Source organism: Hyposmocoma kahamanoa, unplaced genomic scaffold, assembly GCF_003589595.1.
Source record: "Hyposmocoma kahamanoa isolate Upper Pololo Valley unplaced genomic scaffold, ASM358959v1 117, whole genome shotgun sequence".
In the NCBI taxonomy this organism is placed as follows: Eukaryota; Metazoa; Arthropoda; class Insecta; order Lepidoptera; family Cosmopterigidae; genus Hyposmocoma; species Hyposmocoma kahamanoa.
Window position 1 is genome coordinate 2,651,394 of NW_020653397.1, and position 21,124 is coordinate 2,672,517.

Below are 21,124 nucleotides of genomic sequence, written 5' to 3' on the forward strand. Positions count from 1 at the left end.
AAATAAATAATTAACACATTTAAAAGGCATTCAATCAGTAAACAAAAGCATAAAATTTAAATTTGAAATGGGCAGGATTTATATTAACAAGTTTTTATTGTTACATAGCATGACAATTCTAAGTGAAACTTTATTAATTAAAAACACATTAATTCATTCTTAATTTTAATATAATCAAAACAAAAGGATGAAACTTATAAAAATATATTGAAACAAGTAAAATTACTATTTTTATTAAAAAAAATATCTTCTAAAAATGTCAACACTTGAACCTTTTGCTAGTGTAGTTTCATATATAAGTCAAAGATTTTTTGAAATTGTCATCGGGTCGAGCGACATGGAGTGGCTTTATTTCAGAACTAATTTATTTACAAACGAAATTCAAGCCATTTGAAAAGTGTATATACTATACAGTCAGTTGATATAAAACAAAAACATTGGTGTATGCAAAATACCTTAGTATTGTTAAAAAAACCCTACTGAATATATATTATAAATAAATACATAAATATAATAAATGTTTTCTTGTAAAATTTCGAGATAAGTTTGTGTTTTTTTTCTATCGTGAAAATGTATAGGAATCGTGTTTTCACACTGTATAGTAATCAGCGTGTATCCTCAACTTTACTATACATTTTTTCTAAAGTGTTTGATTCAACACTTTCAATGTGAATCAACCTAAGCCATTTGAGGTTATATCATTCAGTATTACCTATTTTAACCGAATCGTTCGATTGGATATAATTCTCGAATCGAAGGGCACTTCCGAGTTATTCAGAACATTCCGAGTTAGACGTTTGATTCGGATTCGCACACGATATCGTTATCCAACAGCGTTAACGGAATTAGTCGGTGAAATAGATTGTAAGAAAAAATTTAAATCCTTTTACGTACATTTTTAAAACTTTAAAAGCATAAAATTCAAATAAAGGTATTAGAAAATTGACCAAAATCCAAACTTTATGTTACAATAATAAAAGGTTTCCATGTTAATTCTTGCTTAACGTCAAAAAAGTCGTAAACGACAGTTGTTTCACACATTCAACTTCGTTTAAATATACTAGCCGCGACACTTTAAACTGCACGACTAACTGTCGGCACGACATCTATATAGGCTAGCATTAAGAAAGATACATATATATACAATGCTTACCTAATTTGGTATATCATTTTGTGCAGAACTTGAAGCACCCGAATCTGGTGAACCTGATCGAGGTTTTCCGGCGAAAGCGTAAGCTGCATCTCGTGTTCGAGTACTGCGACCATACCGTGCTGCATGAGATGGAGAAGTATCCTTCTGTAAGTACTGAATAAGAATAAGAATATTTTATTACGTAAGCGCCGAGACACACAATACATGATCATGACATAAACCTACAACAAAAGTTAACATAGAAAATGAAATTGCATGGAAATGCTCTAGGTAAACACACAATTATAGTGATTACAAAAATATTTATAAAACTGCGTGTCGCGGCGCATGCAAACGGGTCTTGCTCAGCTATCAGTTATATCATCAGGGTGAAGCACGGACTCGAGCGCAAACAATACAAATACATACATAACGTGTGCGTGAAACTAGACGTAAAAGATACGCAATTTAGATCCGAAAATAAGTTACCTATCAGTAGTTCGAAATGACACTTTCCAGAAATAATGTTTGCTCGAATTTTCATGACCTCGAAAGTAATTTAGAGAGAAAAATGTTTTCTCTTTTAAATCTAACTTAACCTAACCTAACCGAACCTATTTCGTGTCTTTGCGATAAACATCCAACATATCCTGAAAGAACAACGGTTTCGTTATAATTCGGTTTTCGGTGTAATGAAAATTCGAACAAACATTATTTCGGAAATAAATTCGAGTTTGTAATAGGTTACCCTTATTTATTACTGCCGACAAGCAGTAATGTCAGCAACGCTGCGTTCAGGTTTTGAAGGGTGAAATTACAGGGACATGGGAATTGTCAACTTATGTCTCAGGATGACGAATGCATAATAATAATATAATAACAACACTCAACATAGCCCCGCACTAGGGAAACCCTGTGTCGCGGGTGCTATGGACACACACACACATGGACAACCACAAATTACACCCAAACTCACGAGAGAAATGAATGTAGGCCATATAAATATTTCTCCCGGCCCGGGAATCGAACCTGGGACCTCTGCGTGGCAGTCCGGCATGGTAACCGTTCGGCCACGGAGGCAGTCAATGCAATGGCAGAGCTCGTCTGATTTTTGCGATATAAAACTCTGAGTAGTACTACAACTACTAATAAAATTAATACTAATGTAAATAATTAATTAATAATAATAATAACGCACACACTCAACATAGCCCCGCACTAGGGATACCCTGTGTCGCGGGAGCCATGGACACACACATACATAACTACAAATTACACCCAAACTCACGAGAGAAATATTCACGGTCCTGGAATCGAACCTGGGACCCTTGCGTGGCAGTCCGGCATGGTAACCGTTCGGACACGGAGGCAGTTTTGTTTTACATCGGATTTAATTTATAACGCACTCATAACCCCGCACTCGGGAAATCCTGTATCGCAGGTGGTATGGACACACATATAGACTTTTCCATAGGCTACTAAGTGATGGTAACCGACACGCCTGCCATAACATTGTAGTACCACTCAGAACTTTAAACCGCATAGATCTAAGGGGCACTGCCACTGCGCCCGTCACCCTGAGACATAAGTTGACAAGTCCCATGTGCCTGTAATTTCACCAGCACCCTTACCCTTCAAAACCGGAACACAGTAATGCTGACATTACTGCTTCCCTGGACGAACTCTTTCACAAGGAGCTCTACTACTACTAAAATTACCACAAATAACACCCAAACCATTGACTTACAATTAAATTACTTATAATTGTAAGTCAATGACCCAAACTCACTAAATCCCTCACTAAACCCGGGACTTTTGCGTGGTAGACCAGCATGGTAACTGTTCGGTCACAGAGGCAGTTCAATTTAGTGTGATCGACACAATGAAACAAATTATCGCTAGCGTTTTGTTGAGTAAAATGTAAGTAAATAAAATGAGTAAAATTAAAATGCTTAACATTAATTTTTAAGTGACATTGCATCGCCTTACTTTGGTTTCACGTCATATTTCCTTCATGTTCAAAAAATTGCTTTTACCTATTCTTAAAGTAATGCATCCAAATTCATACCCTTGAGAAGAAATTTAAAATATATAATCACTCTTAATAAGATACGAGTTTGAGAAAGTAAGGCATCGATTGTAACTAACACTAAACAGTAACACGCCAAGTGACTTGAAATAAATAAATTATTATTATTATTATTTGGTTAATTAAATTAAAACACACTTCATTGTTGATTCACATCATATACTTTACATGAGTTTTACTTAATTATAAATGAAGTTAAAATTGTGTTTAAAGAAGTTCCATGTTTATTTAAAATATGTTCGGAAATACAAACAAATTGTCTTGTGGCTACTTTTTCATATAACCTAACTTAACTTACTAAAAGGGGAGTGCACTCGGGTTTAACACTACCCTGGGATAGTGCTTTTAAATCAATTGCCTATCCGCTACGACAATTTGTAATAAATTTGAATTTGATTTGAATTTGAAACTTAAATTTGAAATAAAATTTAAATTTGATTAAAAAGTAAGGAAATGTTTTATTCAATATGTATAAATTAAGCAATTAAGAGTCATGAAGAATATTTTAAATTGTTGTGTTCGTTTGTTCGAGGCAGGTACAATTTTATCCAAGAACAATAACTGTGTCGAAACGAATATTTCAGCGATCTAAACTATATGAAAAACAGAATAGGGATTACATGAAATCTATCAAAATAATACATAACGATGTAATAAATATTCTAATAATAGATTTTCTGATAAATGATACTTAATCTGTGTATGTTTATGCACATTTGTGTTATTAATTGTAAATTTATAAGTGTAATAAATAAATAAAAAATAAACGCTGTATATGCAGATATGGCTGTGTTACAAATTTATACCAAAATAGTCATCGCAGTAATGAAACATTTTACAATCGTGTTCGGAATAATGAGATTCGGAAAAAAGAAATTCGTGTTATATAGTATGACGGCAGTACTTCCCTAGACAAACACTGTTTAGAAGCAGTAAAACTCCTTACGGCTGTTGTCATTCTCATTGTCAATGCTCACATTACTGCATTCTAGTTTTATTTGCTTATTTATTAACGACACCAGCAGTTACAATATTTCATGAGGGATTTCAAAAACTTAGTCTAATTGCGTACCTAACTATAGATGAGCATCTCATGAAAAAAAAACGTTTAAACTGTGCTTAAAAAGGTTTTGAAGGATTACGGGTGCTGGTGAAATTATAGGCACATGGCCTATGATAGGCCTTGTCAATTTATGTCACAGGGTGACAAGCGCAGTGACAATGTCTCTCAGATCTTTGCGATTTAAAGCTCTTAGTAGCAGTTCAACTGTTATCGGTAGATGTGTCACTTACCGCCAGGCGCACGACTTGTTCGGCCCGTCAGTATAAAAAAAAAACCTCTTTCACAAGGAGCCCTGGTGCTATTGAAACTGCGTTCTATTAAACAAGAACAGGGTTTCTTAACGTAGCAGGGTCCTTGACGAGCCTACCTAACATGTTGCATTAATATAAAAATTGGTATAAAATATGTTGTGAGCAAAAAGGTGTAGTACACGTGACCTTTTTGAATTGTCGGCTATCCATAGTGGTAGCGAGCGAGACGCGCGTCAATGACACCCGCGAGCCTTTCTTATTCTATTTATTCTTTATTATTAACAACTAACACCTGCGTAGGTTTAACCGTGTACCGCAAGAAGTGATCTATTCCACTAAGTTCAATCAGTTGAACTAATCGGACACAAATATTCCAGCAAGTTCAACTAGGTACATATTTTCAAGGGTCTTTAAATTTTTGAGAGGGTCCACGGTTACAAAAAGGTTGAGGGACCCTGTACTAGAGCAAGACAAAATTAAAACAAAAGCGCAGATATTTTGCCTAGACTGAGCTATTGCATATATTTTCAGTATGCTTATACAAATGTATGTATGTACATATGTAGTATCCATAATAATTGCTAAGTGGGTTAAATATATTCACCGGGTTGCGCAGGAGGGAAAGGCTTGAGATTTTCCGACATTTTTCAAGCGGTTTCAAGCACGTGACTTAGCAGTCAATTTGCAACCGCTGTGACCTTTATTATTATTGCATGACGAGTTATTGCGATACATTGATGTGCAATTATCATTTGGTAACTGATTTTGAATTAAATACTATTAAATAATCGCTAGTTCCATGTTTCTTACCAAAGTGAGTTTTATTCTTCTCTGCAAAAGAATGGTAATTTAATAATTAGTTTTTATGTCTCATTGCTACGCCCTGACTGGGTCATGTGCCATGCTAAATGTTATTTTAACACACTGCGAGTTTTATAGTAGTAGTAGTAGCTAATCGTTTACGTTTACACAAACGCGCGATTTTAAGAAACAAACACGCGATTGCATCGCTGCATTTGGGAGTTATCAGTGATTGCATCGCGCGTTTGTATCGGTGCAATCGCCGTGTGTAACCACTGTAACCTTTTATTAATGTACATGTGCAATATCGAAAATAAATAAATGGTTTTCCGTAGAGTCACGAGTGATAATTGTTTAGTGAATGTCTAGGCAAATATTTTAACGACTATTTTGTCAATGAAAGTAATTAAAATGATACGAACTGCATGAAAGAATAATGTGCATGCATTGTGCATGTGAATTTTTTGAATTCTCTTATTTAAGCAGTAGAGCTGTTTGTGTAAGAAACTTCGTCCAGGGAACTAGTGCCAGCTTCAGCAGTGCGCAAGTTCGATCATGTGGCCGAATTTAGAAGAAGGCGTCAGTGGCTCCCTATCAAGTTGCGCTGTGAGGAGCACGTTCTCAGCTTTCTTTATAATGTTCTATACGACTCTCGTACTCCGCCATACCTTAATGTTCGTTTTCGCTTCCTCGGGGATGATCACAACCGTGAACTAAGGTCTAAAATTGATAACCTACTGAAGCCTCCTTTCACTCGTTCTGAGTATTACAAAAATTCCTTTACGATTAAGGCTGCAAAATTGTGGAACGATCTCCCATTTGAAATCCGACATTCTAAGTCGCTACCCATTTTCAAAACCGGATTGCGTAAATATCTTTTATCACAGTCCTAGTCTGCAACGTGTGTATTAGTAAGTATAAGTTATTAGTAAGTATAAGTTTATTTAGGTATATTAATATATACATATGTATACATATCTACGAAGATATAATATATCATTATTTTTTTAAATATTTTATAAATTACTATGTGTCTTTATTTAATTTTTTTTTTTTAATTTATACAATTTTATTTTTTTATATTTTTATATTTGTAAAATTGGCACACTACGTCTCCTGCTCCGATTAGCTTTCCTCTAACTCTAAGGTTGTCTGGAAAAGATCGCTCTTAGCGATAAGACCGCCTTTGCCCACATTAGTTTTAAGTTGTTTATGTACTATTCTTGTTCTTGTGTGTAAGCAATAAAGTGTTTATCTATCTATCTATCTATTTAGTGCCAGCTTGTCTGTTTCTGATGCCAAGCAGTAATGTGGGCAAGGATACTGGTGAAATTGAAGGCACATGGGAGTTGTTAAATAAGGATAAGAACTTGTGAGTTTTATGTCTCAGGGTGACGGTCGTGGTTCAAAATATAGACCAATTGAAAACCACCTCCTTTTTTTGAAGTCGGTTAAAATTAGTACTGCAAAATGCTCTTATGTCAAAGGCTTTGAACGTGGTCACATTAATTAGTAACAAACGGTAATGGAGGCCGCGTCTTAACACTTAATGCGCCGCAAAATCGGTCGTGGAAACGACCAACGGTTGGCAAACGTGTTGGAAATTGCAGATTCCGCAATCCGTTCTTGGATTCTATAAGGCAGTTATGGAAATGTGTTAACTAAGATTACACAAACGCACTAATTTTAGAGGGGATCTGGGCCTAGCAGTCTTCAACCGTGGCATCTTACACAACCCATGCTTTTTATATATGGTAGGCTTTTTGATATCTAGGTTTCGATTGTGGCGCTAGCCCATGTTGCGCCAGTCGAATCATTCATCAACACGAATTTAAATTTTTCCTGTACCAATTAATACAGTTCATTTTGCTTGGATAGAGCGCCACAGACGCTGGCTTTATTTCTAAATTGATTTACACACGATTTTAATAATGAATACATATCAACGAAAAACAATGTATATCTTATACTACACGTGTTTTATTTAGTCCAGTCATTAACTTATTATATGGACGTCGGGTCCGCGCTAAAAAGTGTCCGAACTGATAGGGCGTTAAATTCGTATACAGAGCGTCATTCCCGCTTTAGTCTTCATTTGTTCGACTGACAGCGAAGCAAGCAAAATTAGACAGTACTGCGATGACATTACAATTTAAATTCAACGTTTTAGCTTTTTCATATTCCTTTACATGTCACTACGTTTAAATAGGTTGACTTGGGACATTTTTTTCGTGGTTTTTGTATTAGACCCGTCCTCCATGTATTTGTCAATCAATGGTAGGTATATCCCCAATTTTACTACATATTTTTTCGAAAGTATTTGATTCAACACTTTGACTGTTATGCGAAATCAACCAAAGCCATTTGAGGTTGTATTGATTCTTACAATACAATACCTACTAGTTATATTTTCCCCAAGTGATCAGAAATTCGGGTGCACGTTGTGCAAACATAAATGCTGTTGGGTAATTCTTTTTAAATTTCAGAAAAATTGGAAAAATATAATTCGAAGGCTCATATTATATAGGTATATATTTTGAAGTTTTATTTAGCGTGAATTATAAAATAAAATTGTATAGCAAAGTTAAAATAATGGAACAGCAAAAAAAAAAATAGAATGATACTTAATAAATCCTTAGAATGGCTCCATTGTTTTGGTTCAGTATCTTTAACTTTTGATAGGTGTCAACTGTCAAATGTGGAAAAATATAATAAATATAATATAGGAAAAATATACGGAAAAATATTTCTTCTTCATAAATTTAAAAAAAATTGAATTTTTTCCACTACCTCACTTCGACTAAGCAAAAATGGTGAGCTATGCAAGTTTTTCGTATTTACAAAAGTCGGTTTCATAAATCTAAGCCCTAGAAACGATACGATCCTTGTCAAAAAGTACTTGTATCAGAAAGTATCGGTACCAAAAAGTAACAGGCCTACAAGTAACTAGAAACAGTTCGTCCAGGGAAGTACTGCCAGCTTACCTATTTGTGCCGCCACGCAGTAATTTGAGCGTTACTGGGGTAACGGTGCTGGTGAAATTATTTGTCAACTTTAGTGTCAGGGTGACGGGTACAGTAGGAGTACCACTCAGATCTTTGCGATTTAAAGCTCTGAGTGGCACTGGAACTGTTATGAACATGGCGTGTTGCTTACCACCAAAAGCGCGACTTGTTCGTACCGTCCCTATGTATCGTAAAAAAAACTAGGATCTGCACGTGGAGGAGGCACGGCCTCGGCCTTTGGCCAACACTTTTATTGCATTTACATGTGTAAATTGTAAACAAATGTTTACCTGATGTTTTAACTGTCAGTGGCGGATTTTATAGGGGGCACAGGTCAACCACGGTTCCATAGATTGATTGATTTTAGTTACAGGACTTCATAACCTGTAGAGTACCAGACATTACCTAAGATGAACAGGATGGATAAATTGGAGATTTGTTTTAAAAACTGCATTTTATTTGTTTTTTTTTTCAACTAGTTGTCATTCTGTAGTTTTTTAACCAAATTTAAAAAAGGAGGAGGTTTTTAATTCGACTGTATTTTTTTGTATGTAGGTATGTTACACGTTAACTCCGGCCAGTTTGTGAACCGATTTTGACGATCCTGTTTTTGTTAGAAAGATGGTACCCCAGTACTGGCTCCGTTTAAATTTGAAGAAAATATTCCACCTCTAAGAGCTGATGCCAGTATCACGCACTTTCCGGTAACCGATTTCAATAAACTTGGTGAACATAGATGTACTTGGTACTTGGTACTTGGTGTAACGGGCTGGTGTCCGCAACTCGACGTCAAGGCGCCTATTTTGCGTGTTACATAGATGTAATTCTACAAACTTTCGAGGACGGTTTTTTTTTATAAAAAAATGTTTTTAAATTGTTTGTTGTGACTAGTATTAAATTAGGAAATGAAACCGTCAGTCAACCGTGACCATGGGACCTGTAAAGGGCCCGAAACGTCGGTTTGTTTGAAAAAACAAATACTTATACCCGATTTAAATCCGGAAATATAGTTTCATTTCCTATGTGTAACAATCGCGAAAACCTAAGAACTCGATAGTGTTAAATTATTAGACTGCATTGTGTAGTGTACAAATAGTATTTTGCCACATGAGATCATACGTCAGAAGTACTTTTATCACAGGAAAGTCATAAAAATACGAACTATATGAAACAAATTACGCGTATGTGAAATTTTATAACTTTCCTATAAGCATAAAAAAGCTATCGACTAATTTCAATCGTAGAATCTTTTAACCTCTCTCCTGAAAAGTTGTCATTTTGCAGTTGTAGCTTTATTACACCAAAGGGGTAACCTGTAACAAGCTCGAAACTTTTTTGTCCGAAATAACGTTTGTTCGAATTTTCATTACACCGAAAACCGAATTATAACGAAACAGTTGTTCTTTCAAGATATGTTGAATGTTTATCGCAAAGACACGAGTAGGTTCTGTTAGGTTTGGTTAAGTTAGGTTTAAAAAAAAACACTTTCCTATCAAAATTACTTTCGAGGTCATGAAATTTCAACCAAACGTTACCTCTGGAAAATGTCGTTATGGACTAATAGGTAACCCACCAAGGGAGCTGGAGATTTAAAGAAATTCTTGTTTAGCTGTTTTTGACGGCCTCCGTGGTCGAGTGGCTTGCACGCTGGTTTTCAAGGTGTCGCCATCTCTGAGGTACCGGGTTCGATCCTGAGGTCAATGGAGAAAGTAACTTTTCTCGGTTCTGGGTGTTTGTGGTACCCTCGTTGTTTCCGATGTCCATAACACGAGTGCTTTAACTACTTACTTTGGGATCAGGGCAACGTATGTGATTCTAGTCCAATACTACAGTAATATTACCTAATAATAGCCTTTCTATGAAACATACTAGAGCATAATTTTACTTGCGGATTATATCTGTCAAGCAAAGTAATCAGTACTGATATATTATGTTTAAAATAAAAAAAAATCAAATTTCAAGACGCACTTCCCTCGAAATGTTGACCATTGGTGCAATCACCCTGTATTGTTACCCACTTACCTAAGTTTAAGTTGATTTACAACAATTAGATTACTTAATATCTCTCACAGCGTATTATTTATTGTACTGTTTAAAATTTAAAACGTTTGTTACCCACTTACATTAACCTAAAATAAATAATCGCTAATTTCCAACAATTAAGCAACCTACTGTGTTTTTCAGTCAGTATTATTATTTCGAGGTTGAGAGGGTTGATGTACTGGAAAACATGTTAGCCGACGTTACCAAATAACATATCATTCAAAACATTTGACGTGAAATATTGTTTTGTCAGTTAAAACAGCGTAAATGCTCGCTAGGTAATACATTATGACTCTTGACTTTTGGGTAAATACGTTTGTTTTTGTATATGTCTAATACCTATCGATAGAGTTTTTTCGTTCGACTGCGTGAAGAGTATTTATATTAAATAAATAAATAACGCACACACTCAACATAGCCCAGCACTAGGGAAACCCTGTGTCGCGGGTGCCATGGACACACACATGGACAACCACAAATTACACCCAAACTCACGAGAGAAATAATTGTAGGCCATACGACTATTTCTCCCGGCCCGGGAATCGAACCTGGGACCTCTGCGTGGCAGTTCGGCATGGTAACCGTTTGGCCACGGAGGCAGTTAAATATTGAACATTCTATTATTATTGGCTTAATGAACATTTTAAGATAGGTATTTTAGTTAATCACGTGTTGGTGCGATTTAACGCTTTTAAGTAAGTATATTTAGATAAGGCACACCAAACTTCAGTACTTATAATTATCCAAGTCAGCCCATATTGATTCTTCATATCCATCCATGCGAACTCTGCACAGGAGGAACTGGAAGTTGGTTGATGCGGGCTGATCGAATTCCCATGGCCAACATTTTTTTTACTAAGTAATAAATATGTACAGACATTTCGACAGTTTACTACCTATCTGTGGTCAAAATGTTCCCAAACGAAACTTCGCTTCTTCCACATCGATATCATGTTTATTTATCCGTGCCGTAACAATTTGTAAAACAGCACATAATCTAAACGTAACACGAATCTATTAGTCCACAATTCGTCGAATATTTACACAAACCAATAGTACGTGAAACATATAAAAATAAATATAAATGAAAACTCCGGGCCGCACATTATTTAAACTTTCGCAAATTCTAATTAGTTACAATATCGCACCCTTAGTAATATAAGGGCACAATCCAAAAAAAGTAGATTTTTGGGAAATTTGGGAATTGATAGGGACTTAAATAATAAATGGGATCAAACTTATATAGCTCCATATTTCTGTTATATTTTTTGTACTATATGGGTCTAACTTGAAAGTGTTTTTTTAACTTGCTTGAAACTTATGGAATTTATTTATATTATTTTTTTTTATTGCTATTTATAATACATTTATCAAAGAACAAATCTGCCAAATTTCATATTTATAACTTAAATAATAAGCATATTATTTGAAAAAATAGGTGTAATGTAGGAATCCAGAATCTTAATACGCGATTTCCCAAAAATCAACTTTTTTTGGATTGTGCCCTTATATTACTAAGGGTGCGATATGTTTCCAAAAACTCAAACGTTAATAAAAGACGACAAAATTATAATGTAGCTGGTAAAAAAGCGAGCAATGAATATTATGAATTACCTATTGGTGTTAAGAGCTATTACTATACTTGCTTACTTAGCTTTTGTAGTCAGCCTGCCTGGCTAGAAAAGCAAAGATAGAAACTAAATTATTACAATCTGAAAATCCACTTTGTATGGATAACTCGACTTGCGTGACTTCGAAGTAAGTATGCCACGCTTATTATAAGTAATAATTAAAAAATATGTATGTCAATATACCTCATCCATTTTCCTTATGATTGTATATGTAAGGCGAGGTATTTCAACGCAAACCTAGATTGTAGGGGGGGGGGGGGGGGCTCTTCCTGGCTTTCTTAATTTGAATACAATAAGTACAGCCGGAGAAAATTTGACACAGATTCGCCGTCGACAAGCGCCCGATGGCGACTGCCGGAGCAGCGAGTAGCGCGTCATGTGAACTTAATAACTATAACACGTTAATTGAAAACAAAATTTTGCAGGTTATCTGTAGTACTGAAAGAGAAATTTCTTTATATAAAAATTATGTACATACAAACTTTCAAACTTTATTCCTATATGATCCGTTTTTTTATTTTAGCCTGTTTTCAGGATTTGATATGATCGGATAAAGTACGGACAATGGCACATCAGACTACACATTTTTGTTCGAAAATCGCCTCCATTGCAACGGAACAAGATATGTCAATGTGTAGCTTGTTGTGCTGACGTGCGAACATCCTGTCGTGTAACAAATTAGCACATTCTTTAGACTATATCCTTAGGTGCATCGTATATATTTTTTACCAGCGATTTCATCTAGCAAAACAGTTCTTTGACTCGCCTTAAAAGTTATCGGATTTTGTTCCGTAATTACAGTTTTCCTTAGCAAGTATTTGTTTTAGGCAACGTTCGCCTCGCGTGTTTGTCAACACTGTAATACTTCGCATGGCTGGATGATGTAGGGTTACTATTATTTACTATCTCTCTAGGACAGTCTACTTAAATCACAATTCTTAATTTAAAAAGAACATTAGCTTGGAACATTATGCTTATTTATTATTATTTAAACCTTTGACGACACACTTTCGCTAAATACAGCCATTCATGTGTTAGTGGTAGTAGAGCTCCGTGTGGAAGAGTTCGTTCAGTGAAATACTGTCACCTTACCGCTTTCTGCCGCCAAGCAGTAACGTGGCGTTACAGCGTTCCGATTTTCAAGGGTAAGGGTATTGATGAAATTACAGGCATATGGGACTTGTCAAATTATGTCTCAGGGTGACGGGCGCAGTGGCAGCGCCCCTCAGATTTTCTGTTGTGGAACGACGTCTCGCTTATCATCAGGCTCACGACTTGTTCGTCCCGTCATTTGATATTATAAAAAAAAAAAGAATCTGAACCGCAGAAGATCTTTGAGAGAAGATAAAAAATAACATTCGTACATTTGCGTCACAGTACAATAATGAAAATGTATTTTATATTAAGTAGAATAGGTTATTGATTTATAACACATAGCATTAATACGAGTAATAATAATTATAACTTTTTTTAAAACAAGAAACTGACCTCAAACTTTTGCGTATCGGCTTTTTTTATTGGAATTACACTTATTCACCAAATTTTATTGAAATCGGTTAAAGGAAAATGCGCGCAACCGGATTCATCCCCTATATTGCCACCCTTAGAGGTGGAATATTTTTTTCAAATTTAAATGAGACCGATACTGAGGGTCTTTCCAACTAAAAAAGAATCATCAAAATCCGTTCACAAATGTCGGAGTACCTTTGTACATTCATACAAAACGGAAGAACCTCCTCCTATTTTGAAGTCGATTAAAAATAAACTTTCTATTCTTAACAGTCGTGTTCACAATTTCACAAATTCATTCGTATATACTTAATGTAGTAAAAAGTTTAAATTCTGCAGAACTTTGTGATTTTTTATTCTATTGTACATACTTTTCGTCCTAATTTTCTCTACCACACAGTAAACCTACTATGAAAGCAGTAGCGGCCATGCGGCCGTGACCTTTGTCAGGGTTAACGATGTCAAAAGACTTACCGACTTAATTTTAATCCGTTCGCTTAAGTTTTTGTCAATAATTCATGCCTTATGCTGATGTAATAATAAATAAATATCTATACTGTTACGTACGTTTTATTGTATGAGTTTCATAATTTCGTTGCTAATTCAGCTTGGCTCTTCGGAGACGTGGGCGGCGTGAACTATGATCTAAACCGATGATTCCCATAGGGGTACCTATACGAACCCAGGGGTCCAGGGGTCTTTAAGGATTCCATTTCAGCAAAATAGTCCACTAGAGTTTGACCTTTCATGAATGGAATAATCCACATGACACAGATAAGCGATTATATGAGATAAATTCATTCATTCATTCAATGCCTCTACCATGAGATTATAGTAACATTTATCACTAGCGACCGCGTATGTTTGTCTGCCCCGGTTGGGTGTGGCCGGAGCGTCTGTCTCGTGAGCAGCTAGCGCGTCTTAGTAGCGGTCTAGTTGAGGACCAGAAGCGAGGAGACGCGCGGGACACGTGAGTTGCCCTTTATGTTGGAAGGTATGTCCGGACATTGTCGCAGAACACTGCGACTGGCATCTCCGGCACTAGGCCGGAGAGCTAGTAGAGGATAAGCAAGATATCCTTCGGTCCCTCCAGCCGCACAGGTTATAGTGCCCTTCGGGTATGCCCTAAGGGTTGGTAGGGAGGGTCAATGTTATCAAAAGTAATGTAGAAAGATATGGGGCTGCCATACAAAGGTCTACGCAAAAGAAAGAAAAGGGGTGCTTGCTAATATAAAAATAACAGATAGCTGTAAACCATACTTCTCAGAGTAAGAAATATTAACTCTTCCTTCCCTTTATATTTATGCGGCTTGTGATTTTGTTAGAAAGCACCCAAATCTTTTTCCATACCACTCCCGCCCACAAAACTTAAGACCAAAAATACAGCTTGCCAAGCCCATATGTAAAATTTAAATGTTTCGAAGTGGCCCTTTAGCAATGTTGGTGAAAATTTATAATAATTTACCCAATAATATTAAGGAAGAAGGAAATGTAATCAAATTTAAAAAAACGTTAAAAGAGTACCTCATTAAAAAATGTTTCTATTCGCTTCAGGAATATTTAAATAATTAATGTAGAATTATTATTTTATCTGTGTTGACGATTGTGATCCTTTTTTTTTCAATTTTTATTTAAAGTTTATTATTTGACAAAATTTAATCATTTTTCGTATACCTAATTTAATTTTAATTTTATAACTTATTTAATTTGTCAAATTTGCCAAATTTTATTGTTTTTAATTATTTTGTAATTTAAATATTATTTCAATTCTATAAGGATCAATGTTATAAAATTATTTGCTTGTTAATAAATTAATATAATTTTAAGATTGCAGTGCCCTTCCAGGGTTCATGTTTTGGTTCATCACAACATTATTTTTAACAACTACATTTGTACAACATGATACGCAATAAAGAATTTGAATTTGAATTAAGAACAAAATTTGCGTGTCTTACGACACAAAAAAGTTTGGGAATCTCGGATCTAAACTTTTTTGCAAGTAAAATCGTGCCCAGCTGCAGAAAATCTAACTATTACTAATGACAAACTATTTAATTTAAACTTGTTTGAAAGTCGTGATTATATTATTCCACTTACATATCAACAAAACATACATGCAACCTACGCATGCAACGAACACCAAGATACATCTAACACAATAAAATAATGCTATAACGTAACATTTTCTCGAACCCGTATATAATGAAAAAGTACGCACCATATTGGTGTAATAAAGTCTTTATGCAGGAGAGCAACTTGTCAAAGATTTCGCTTTGCCGCCAAGCAGTAACAGTAATGTGAGCATTACTGTTTTCCGGTTTGGAAAGGTAAGGGTGGTGGTAAAATTACAGGCACATGGGACTTGGCAACTTCTGTCTCAGGGCTTCGGGCATAGTGGCAGTGCCCCTCACATATTCTGAGTGGCACTGCAACAACTCTGTATTAACAACGAAATTACAAGTTTATGTACCTAATACATTTAATACGTACTGAACAACGTTAGCATGATAATGGAGTGAAAATGCCAAGTTTTTGCCTAGATTTCTTCCAGATCTGCCAATTGCCTCTGGGTAAGTATGCAACGTAGAAAATCAGAGTTGAAATATCATTTATTTTGTTTGAAAATTATTCTGCCAAAACACTGTCATGGTCGTGGTGGATTCCAATAATGCGACTTTTGGACGCAAAATAAATGAGTTCAGTAGTAGTAGATCTCCTTGTGAAAGAATTCATCCAGGGAAGTACCTTAGTAAGCCTTACCTATTTCTGACGCCACGCGGTATAAGGAAGCTGGTTAGATTACGGGCACTTGGGACTTGACAAATTACGTCACTTAGTATTATAAAAAAATAAAAGTCACATTTGCAAAATGACAACGTTTCAGGAGATAGGTTCATATCCATTCGCTAGTTTTGTGGAGAATAGACACGCTTGCGTTTTGGTACCGTTAAATTTGACAAGATTGGCATCGCTAACCATGGACTGTCGACGAGACTGGATTTCCTCTCCACCGACCCTTGCATTGGTCAAGTACCTATCTACAACTGTGCTGTCATCAGCATACGCAAAGGTACCTGGAATTAACATATCATTATGCAACAGAAAGAGAGTTGCAGACAGTACGGAACCTTGAGGAACTCCGGTATCTGTCGCCCGATGTTCGGAAGAGTTGCATTGTAAGACCACTTGAATCGGACGTGCGCTCAAGAATTCCGAATTCCAATTGCAGAGGTCAATGGAATAAGAGGCGAAGCTTACTTAAAAGGCTTGGGTGCCAGACCCTATAATAATAATAATAAAATTTATTTATTTCCACAAATTACAAATAGATACAATAATACACATACAACAATTACAATGAAAGTGGAACAGGTAGTAGCAAGTAACGACACAGACTCTTGAACTAGGTAAAAACCTGTATCTCAAGAGACAGAGATTCAAATGGATGAGTTCCTTATAATTATTTTAAAAATTATTTTAAAAAAGTGAACATTGACGAGATAAAACCAAAGGCCAAGACCCTATGAAAGGCTTTAGAAATGATGACACTGCAAATGCTTCGTCTTGCTTTTCTAGCCTCGCTCCGTATGTGAAAGGCGTACACCAGAAGATTTCCAGTAGATCGCCCTCGTCGGATTCCGAGCTGGCGATCACTAGGAGATCGTTGTCTTCAAGGTACGACAGAAGACGGTTGTTGAGTACACGTTCCATAGTCTTGCTGAGTCTCGAAGTGACTGAGTTAGGTTTATAGTTGACAGAGTCAGCTATGCTTCCTTTTTGCTCTGATTTGAAGGGAGAGATTGCAAACATTTCTAGTTCGATTTCAGAGTCGGAAATTTATGCTGGACGACATACGTGGTAAATTAATATAAATTAAAATCTTACAATTTTCAAACCAAAAACTTTATTATTTTATTAGTAAATAATACATTGACGTTGCAAATATTACAATAATTGGCCAGGTCAGTACAGACATAACCCAATGACCTGCATACCTATTTAAATTCTAATTACGCTGGACGTAGACAGAGCTCGCCTAAATAATAGCATTGACAAAAAATTCTTTTCACCTGCCATCATTGATTGCCTAGCAACATTTTGTTATTAAAGATTCTATATCGAATTTGATTAGAGTGCAGGTACCGGTGATTGACTAATTTACTCATAAACGAAAGCGAATTACGCGGTTCACTATAAATTCAAAGCAAGAAAAAAAATTTGTGAAACACCGTGTCTGCTAACGCTGGCCTTCCACAGTTCATGCGATATGTCTGCTTGCGCAAGAGTTTAGCAAACTTCGTACGATTACCTACGTCTACTTAAATATATTTCTTGCATACACGCAAACAATTTTCTTGATAAAGAGGAGTTTTGTACTTAGTATTGAAACGTAATGGATTGTTACAACAGAAAAATGACTGGTGCTCGCAAGAGGCTTGATTTTAGTACACCATTAGCCTCCTTTATGTTGTACTTTGCAGTCGGGTAATATTGGCCTATGTTGAAATAAATAAAAATATGACCTAAAGTATAGTGAGAGATTGTACTGAGGTCTTAAACCGCTGAACGTTTATCAGGGTGTCAAATCATTATCATCATCAACTCATATACGTCTTACTTCTGGGCACGGGTCTCCTCTCAGGCGAGGGTTTATACCTTAGGTTCTCGGATTTCTCTCATAGAGACGTTTATGGAGACTGGTATCATGACTGTGGCATCACAGTACATTTACTCAAATATTTGTTATGCCCGTAAAAATATACTTAATTTCGTTAAGGAAGAAGTTATCCACAATAATATTAATCTTAGAACTAAGTCCAAACTGATGAATGATTGAATGAATGAATGAATGGATGAACCAAGGTAAACGACTCTTTTATGGGGAACTGTATACGTTTTTATAATAAGATTACGGAGCATATATTAAGATTACCATTTCCTAAGTTTAAAACTTACATTAAAAGTATTTTAATTGAAAAGTCATATTACAAAATTGTAGACTACGTGTTAGCTAAAGATATACGGAAAGACAACATGGTCTAGATTCCACACAAAATGATTCAAAATGTATTCTATAGCATTTAATTTTATTTGAAAAGAGCAATTCCTAGAGTTTATTGCACGTTGTTCATTGAAAAGCTCATTTGAAATTTGCATATAAATTGAAAACAGTGTGACCGTCAATGTGCGGGGTGTGGTGCGGTATCCAAAGCTAGGGAGGGGCGGAGAATGTCCGTTCTCGTTACTTTTTTGTTCTCTAGTTTGTACTTAGATAGTAATACCCTACTTGTCATTTTATTTATTTCTCTTTCTCTTTTGCAGGGTTGTCCAGAGCTCTTGTCAAAGCAGATAATCTGGCAGACGCTGCAAGGCGTAGCATACTGCCACCGACACAACTGCATTCACCGGGACGTCAAGCCGGAGAACATCCTTCTCACAGCCGAAGGCGTCGTCAAGCTCTGCGATTTCGGGTTCGCCAGATTGATCAGTGCGTATTAATAAATATCTAATAATAATAATAAATTATAAAATAAATATCTCAACCCTACTAATTTATTTGCGAAGTGTATGTGTGTCATTTGGGGAGCAAATTCGTCTTAATGTTGTCCTTGTCCAATTCCTTCCAACCCTTTTCAAATATTTTACATTCCTGAGTTATAACTATAAGGAAAACTGTATATTTTATACATATAGCGTAATATTCGACATGTCCTAAATATAAACTGACTAACGGACCACCAAATAGAAAATGGTAATTGTTGTAGTTTAGATTGTTAGCTTTAGGCTGAGATATTATAAGCACAAAACGAAATTTGCCTTTTTTATGGTATTAAGCGACAGACGAACAAGTCGTGCGCTTCATCTAGATTTTTTTAAATCAATATTCTAGAAATGAAACTATTTTTAACGGACTTTACAAAAAGGAAAGGTTCTCAATTCGACTGTATGTATGTCTTTTTTATCTATGTTACGCGATAATTTGTAAATCGATTTTGATGATTCTTTTTTTATTGGAAAGAGAGTATCTCAGTAATGATCCCATTTAAATTTCAAGAAAATATTGGTAACCTATCACAAACTCGAATTTTTTTTCCGAAATAACGTTAGTTCGAATTTTCATTACACCAAAAACCGAATTATAACGAAACCGTTCTTCCTTCAGGATATGTTGGATGTTATCGCAAAGACACAATTAGTTAAGTTAAGTTAGGTTTAAAAGCGTCTGACACGTTATGCTAGAAGACGTCGGTTCGAATCCGGCCGGATCGAAGGTATTTTTTCCGAGTGTTTGAACTTTATTAACTATGTGTAACAATCGGGAAAATCTTAGAACTCGATAAATATTCCATCTATCCAAATCCACCTATTCCTTATCCCTTCCTTGCAGGTGGTTGTTCTTCCGAGTACTCAGTTCATACGATGATCCCTTTCGGTGTGGACGTTCGAAGAAAATGTAGTAACTATTTACTCCAACTTACATTTTTTTATGATATCAAGTGGGTTTAATAAGCTGTTACGGGCTTAGTCTTGCTTGCAGTGCTACTAAGCCACCGTGCCCGTTACTCTGCAACATAAAGTTGACAAGTTCTATGTGCACAAGCACTGTGTTTTATTAAGTTAAGAAAAATAAGAAAAAAGTTAAATAATCTTTTTTTTTTTTTTTTTTTTTTTAATAATAGTAACGCACACACTCAACATAGCCCCGCACTAGGGAAACCCTGTGTCGCGGGTGCCATGGACACACACATAGACAATCACAAATTACACCCAAACTCACGAGAGAAATAACTGTAGGCCATACAATATTTCTCCCGGCCCGGGAATCGAACCTAGGACCTCTGCGTGGCAGTCCAGCATGGTAACCGTTCGGCCACTGAGGCAGTTAAAAATCTAAGTAAATACTAAAAGCGATTAAGTTATTATTTTGTTAGTTTATACACTTTCCGCCATAATTAGCCTTAGGAAAGATAAAATAGACAATAATTAATTTTTTTTTAATCAAATTACTATCGTAGGAATTCTCGACTTCAGCACCTTTGAAGGCTGATTTGAGCAAGTAAAGGCCTATTAAGTATTGCATTTTTTGTATTAATATTGAAGTTTAGAGTCTAGCGCAGTTTTTAAACCCAGAAACTATTTAATTGCCGGTTTAAATTTTTAATTTAAAGTTGAAAATTCAAGTCCGACTCTGAATTTTCCACTTTGAGTCAAAACTTTCGTAGCTTCTACTGATGTTACGAAGTCGATTATTTCGCCCGTTAAAATTCAATAAGATTGAGTTCCAGACAAAAAAAAAACCTGATTTTTTTTTTGTTGCAATGTTGCATCTGTATCTGCAGATTTCGTCATAACCATTTGGGGCATCCCTGATATGAACACAGAATATTATGTCATTCCAAATCCATATTAAACATGGTACAACCAAAAATTCCCTAAAATTTTCAAGAAAACTTGTATAAAAGAAGGGGAAAAACTCCTTTATTCTCATAAGGACAGATTCTCAATAGGACGGATTCTCAAGAAGACGGATTCTCATGAAGACAGATTCTCAGAAAACCGGAAATTGTACAGGTGCACGCAAAAGTATTTGAAATACGCC

General features: G+C 35.7%; 1 protein-coding gene across 1 annotated transcript in view; it reads left to right on the top strand.

The window, feature by feature from the left end:
• Nucleotides 1–256: 256 nt before the first annotated feature.
• LOC113239917 (cyclin-dependent kinase-like 1) overlaps nucleotides 257–21,124 on the top strand; it is a 52,393-nt gene continuing 31,525 nt past the window's right edge. The window contains exons 1-4 of the mRNA XM_026477078.1: nucleotides 257–283; nucleotides 1,180–1,299; nucleotides 18,847–19,012; nucleotides 19,913–19,981. Of these exons, the coding sequence (XP_026332863.1) occupies nucleotides 257–283; nucleotides 1,180–1,299; nucleotides 18,847–19,012; nucleotides 19,913–19,981 (382 nt within the window). The remainder of the gene's footprint in view (nucleotides 284–1,179; nucleotides 1,300–18,846; nucleotides 19,013–19,912; nucleotides 19,982–21,124) is intronic.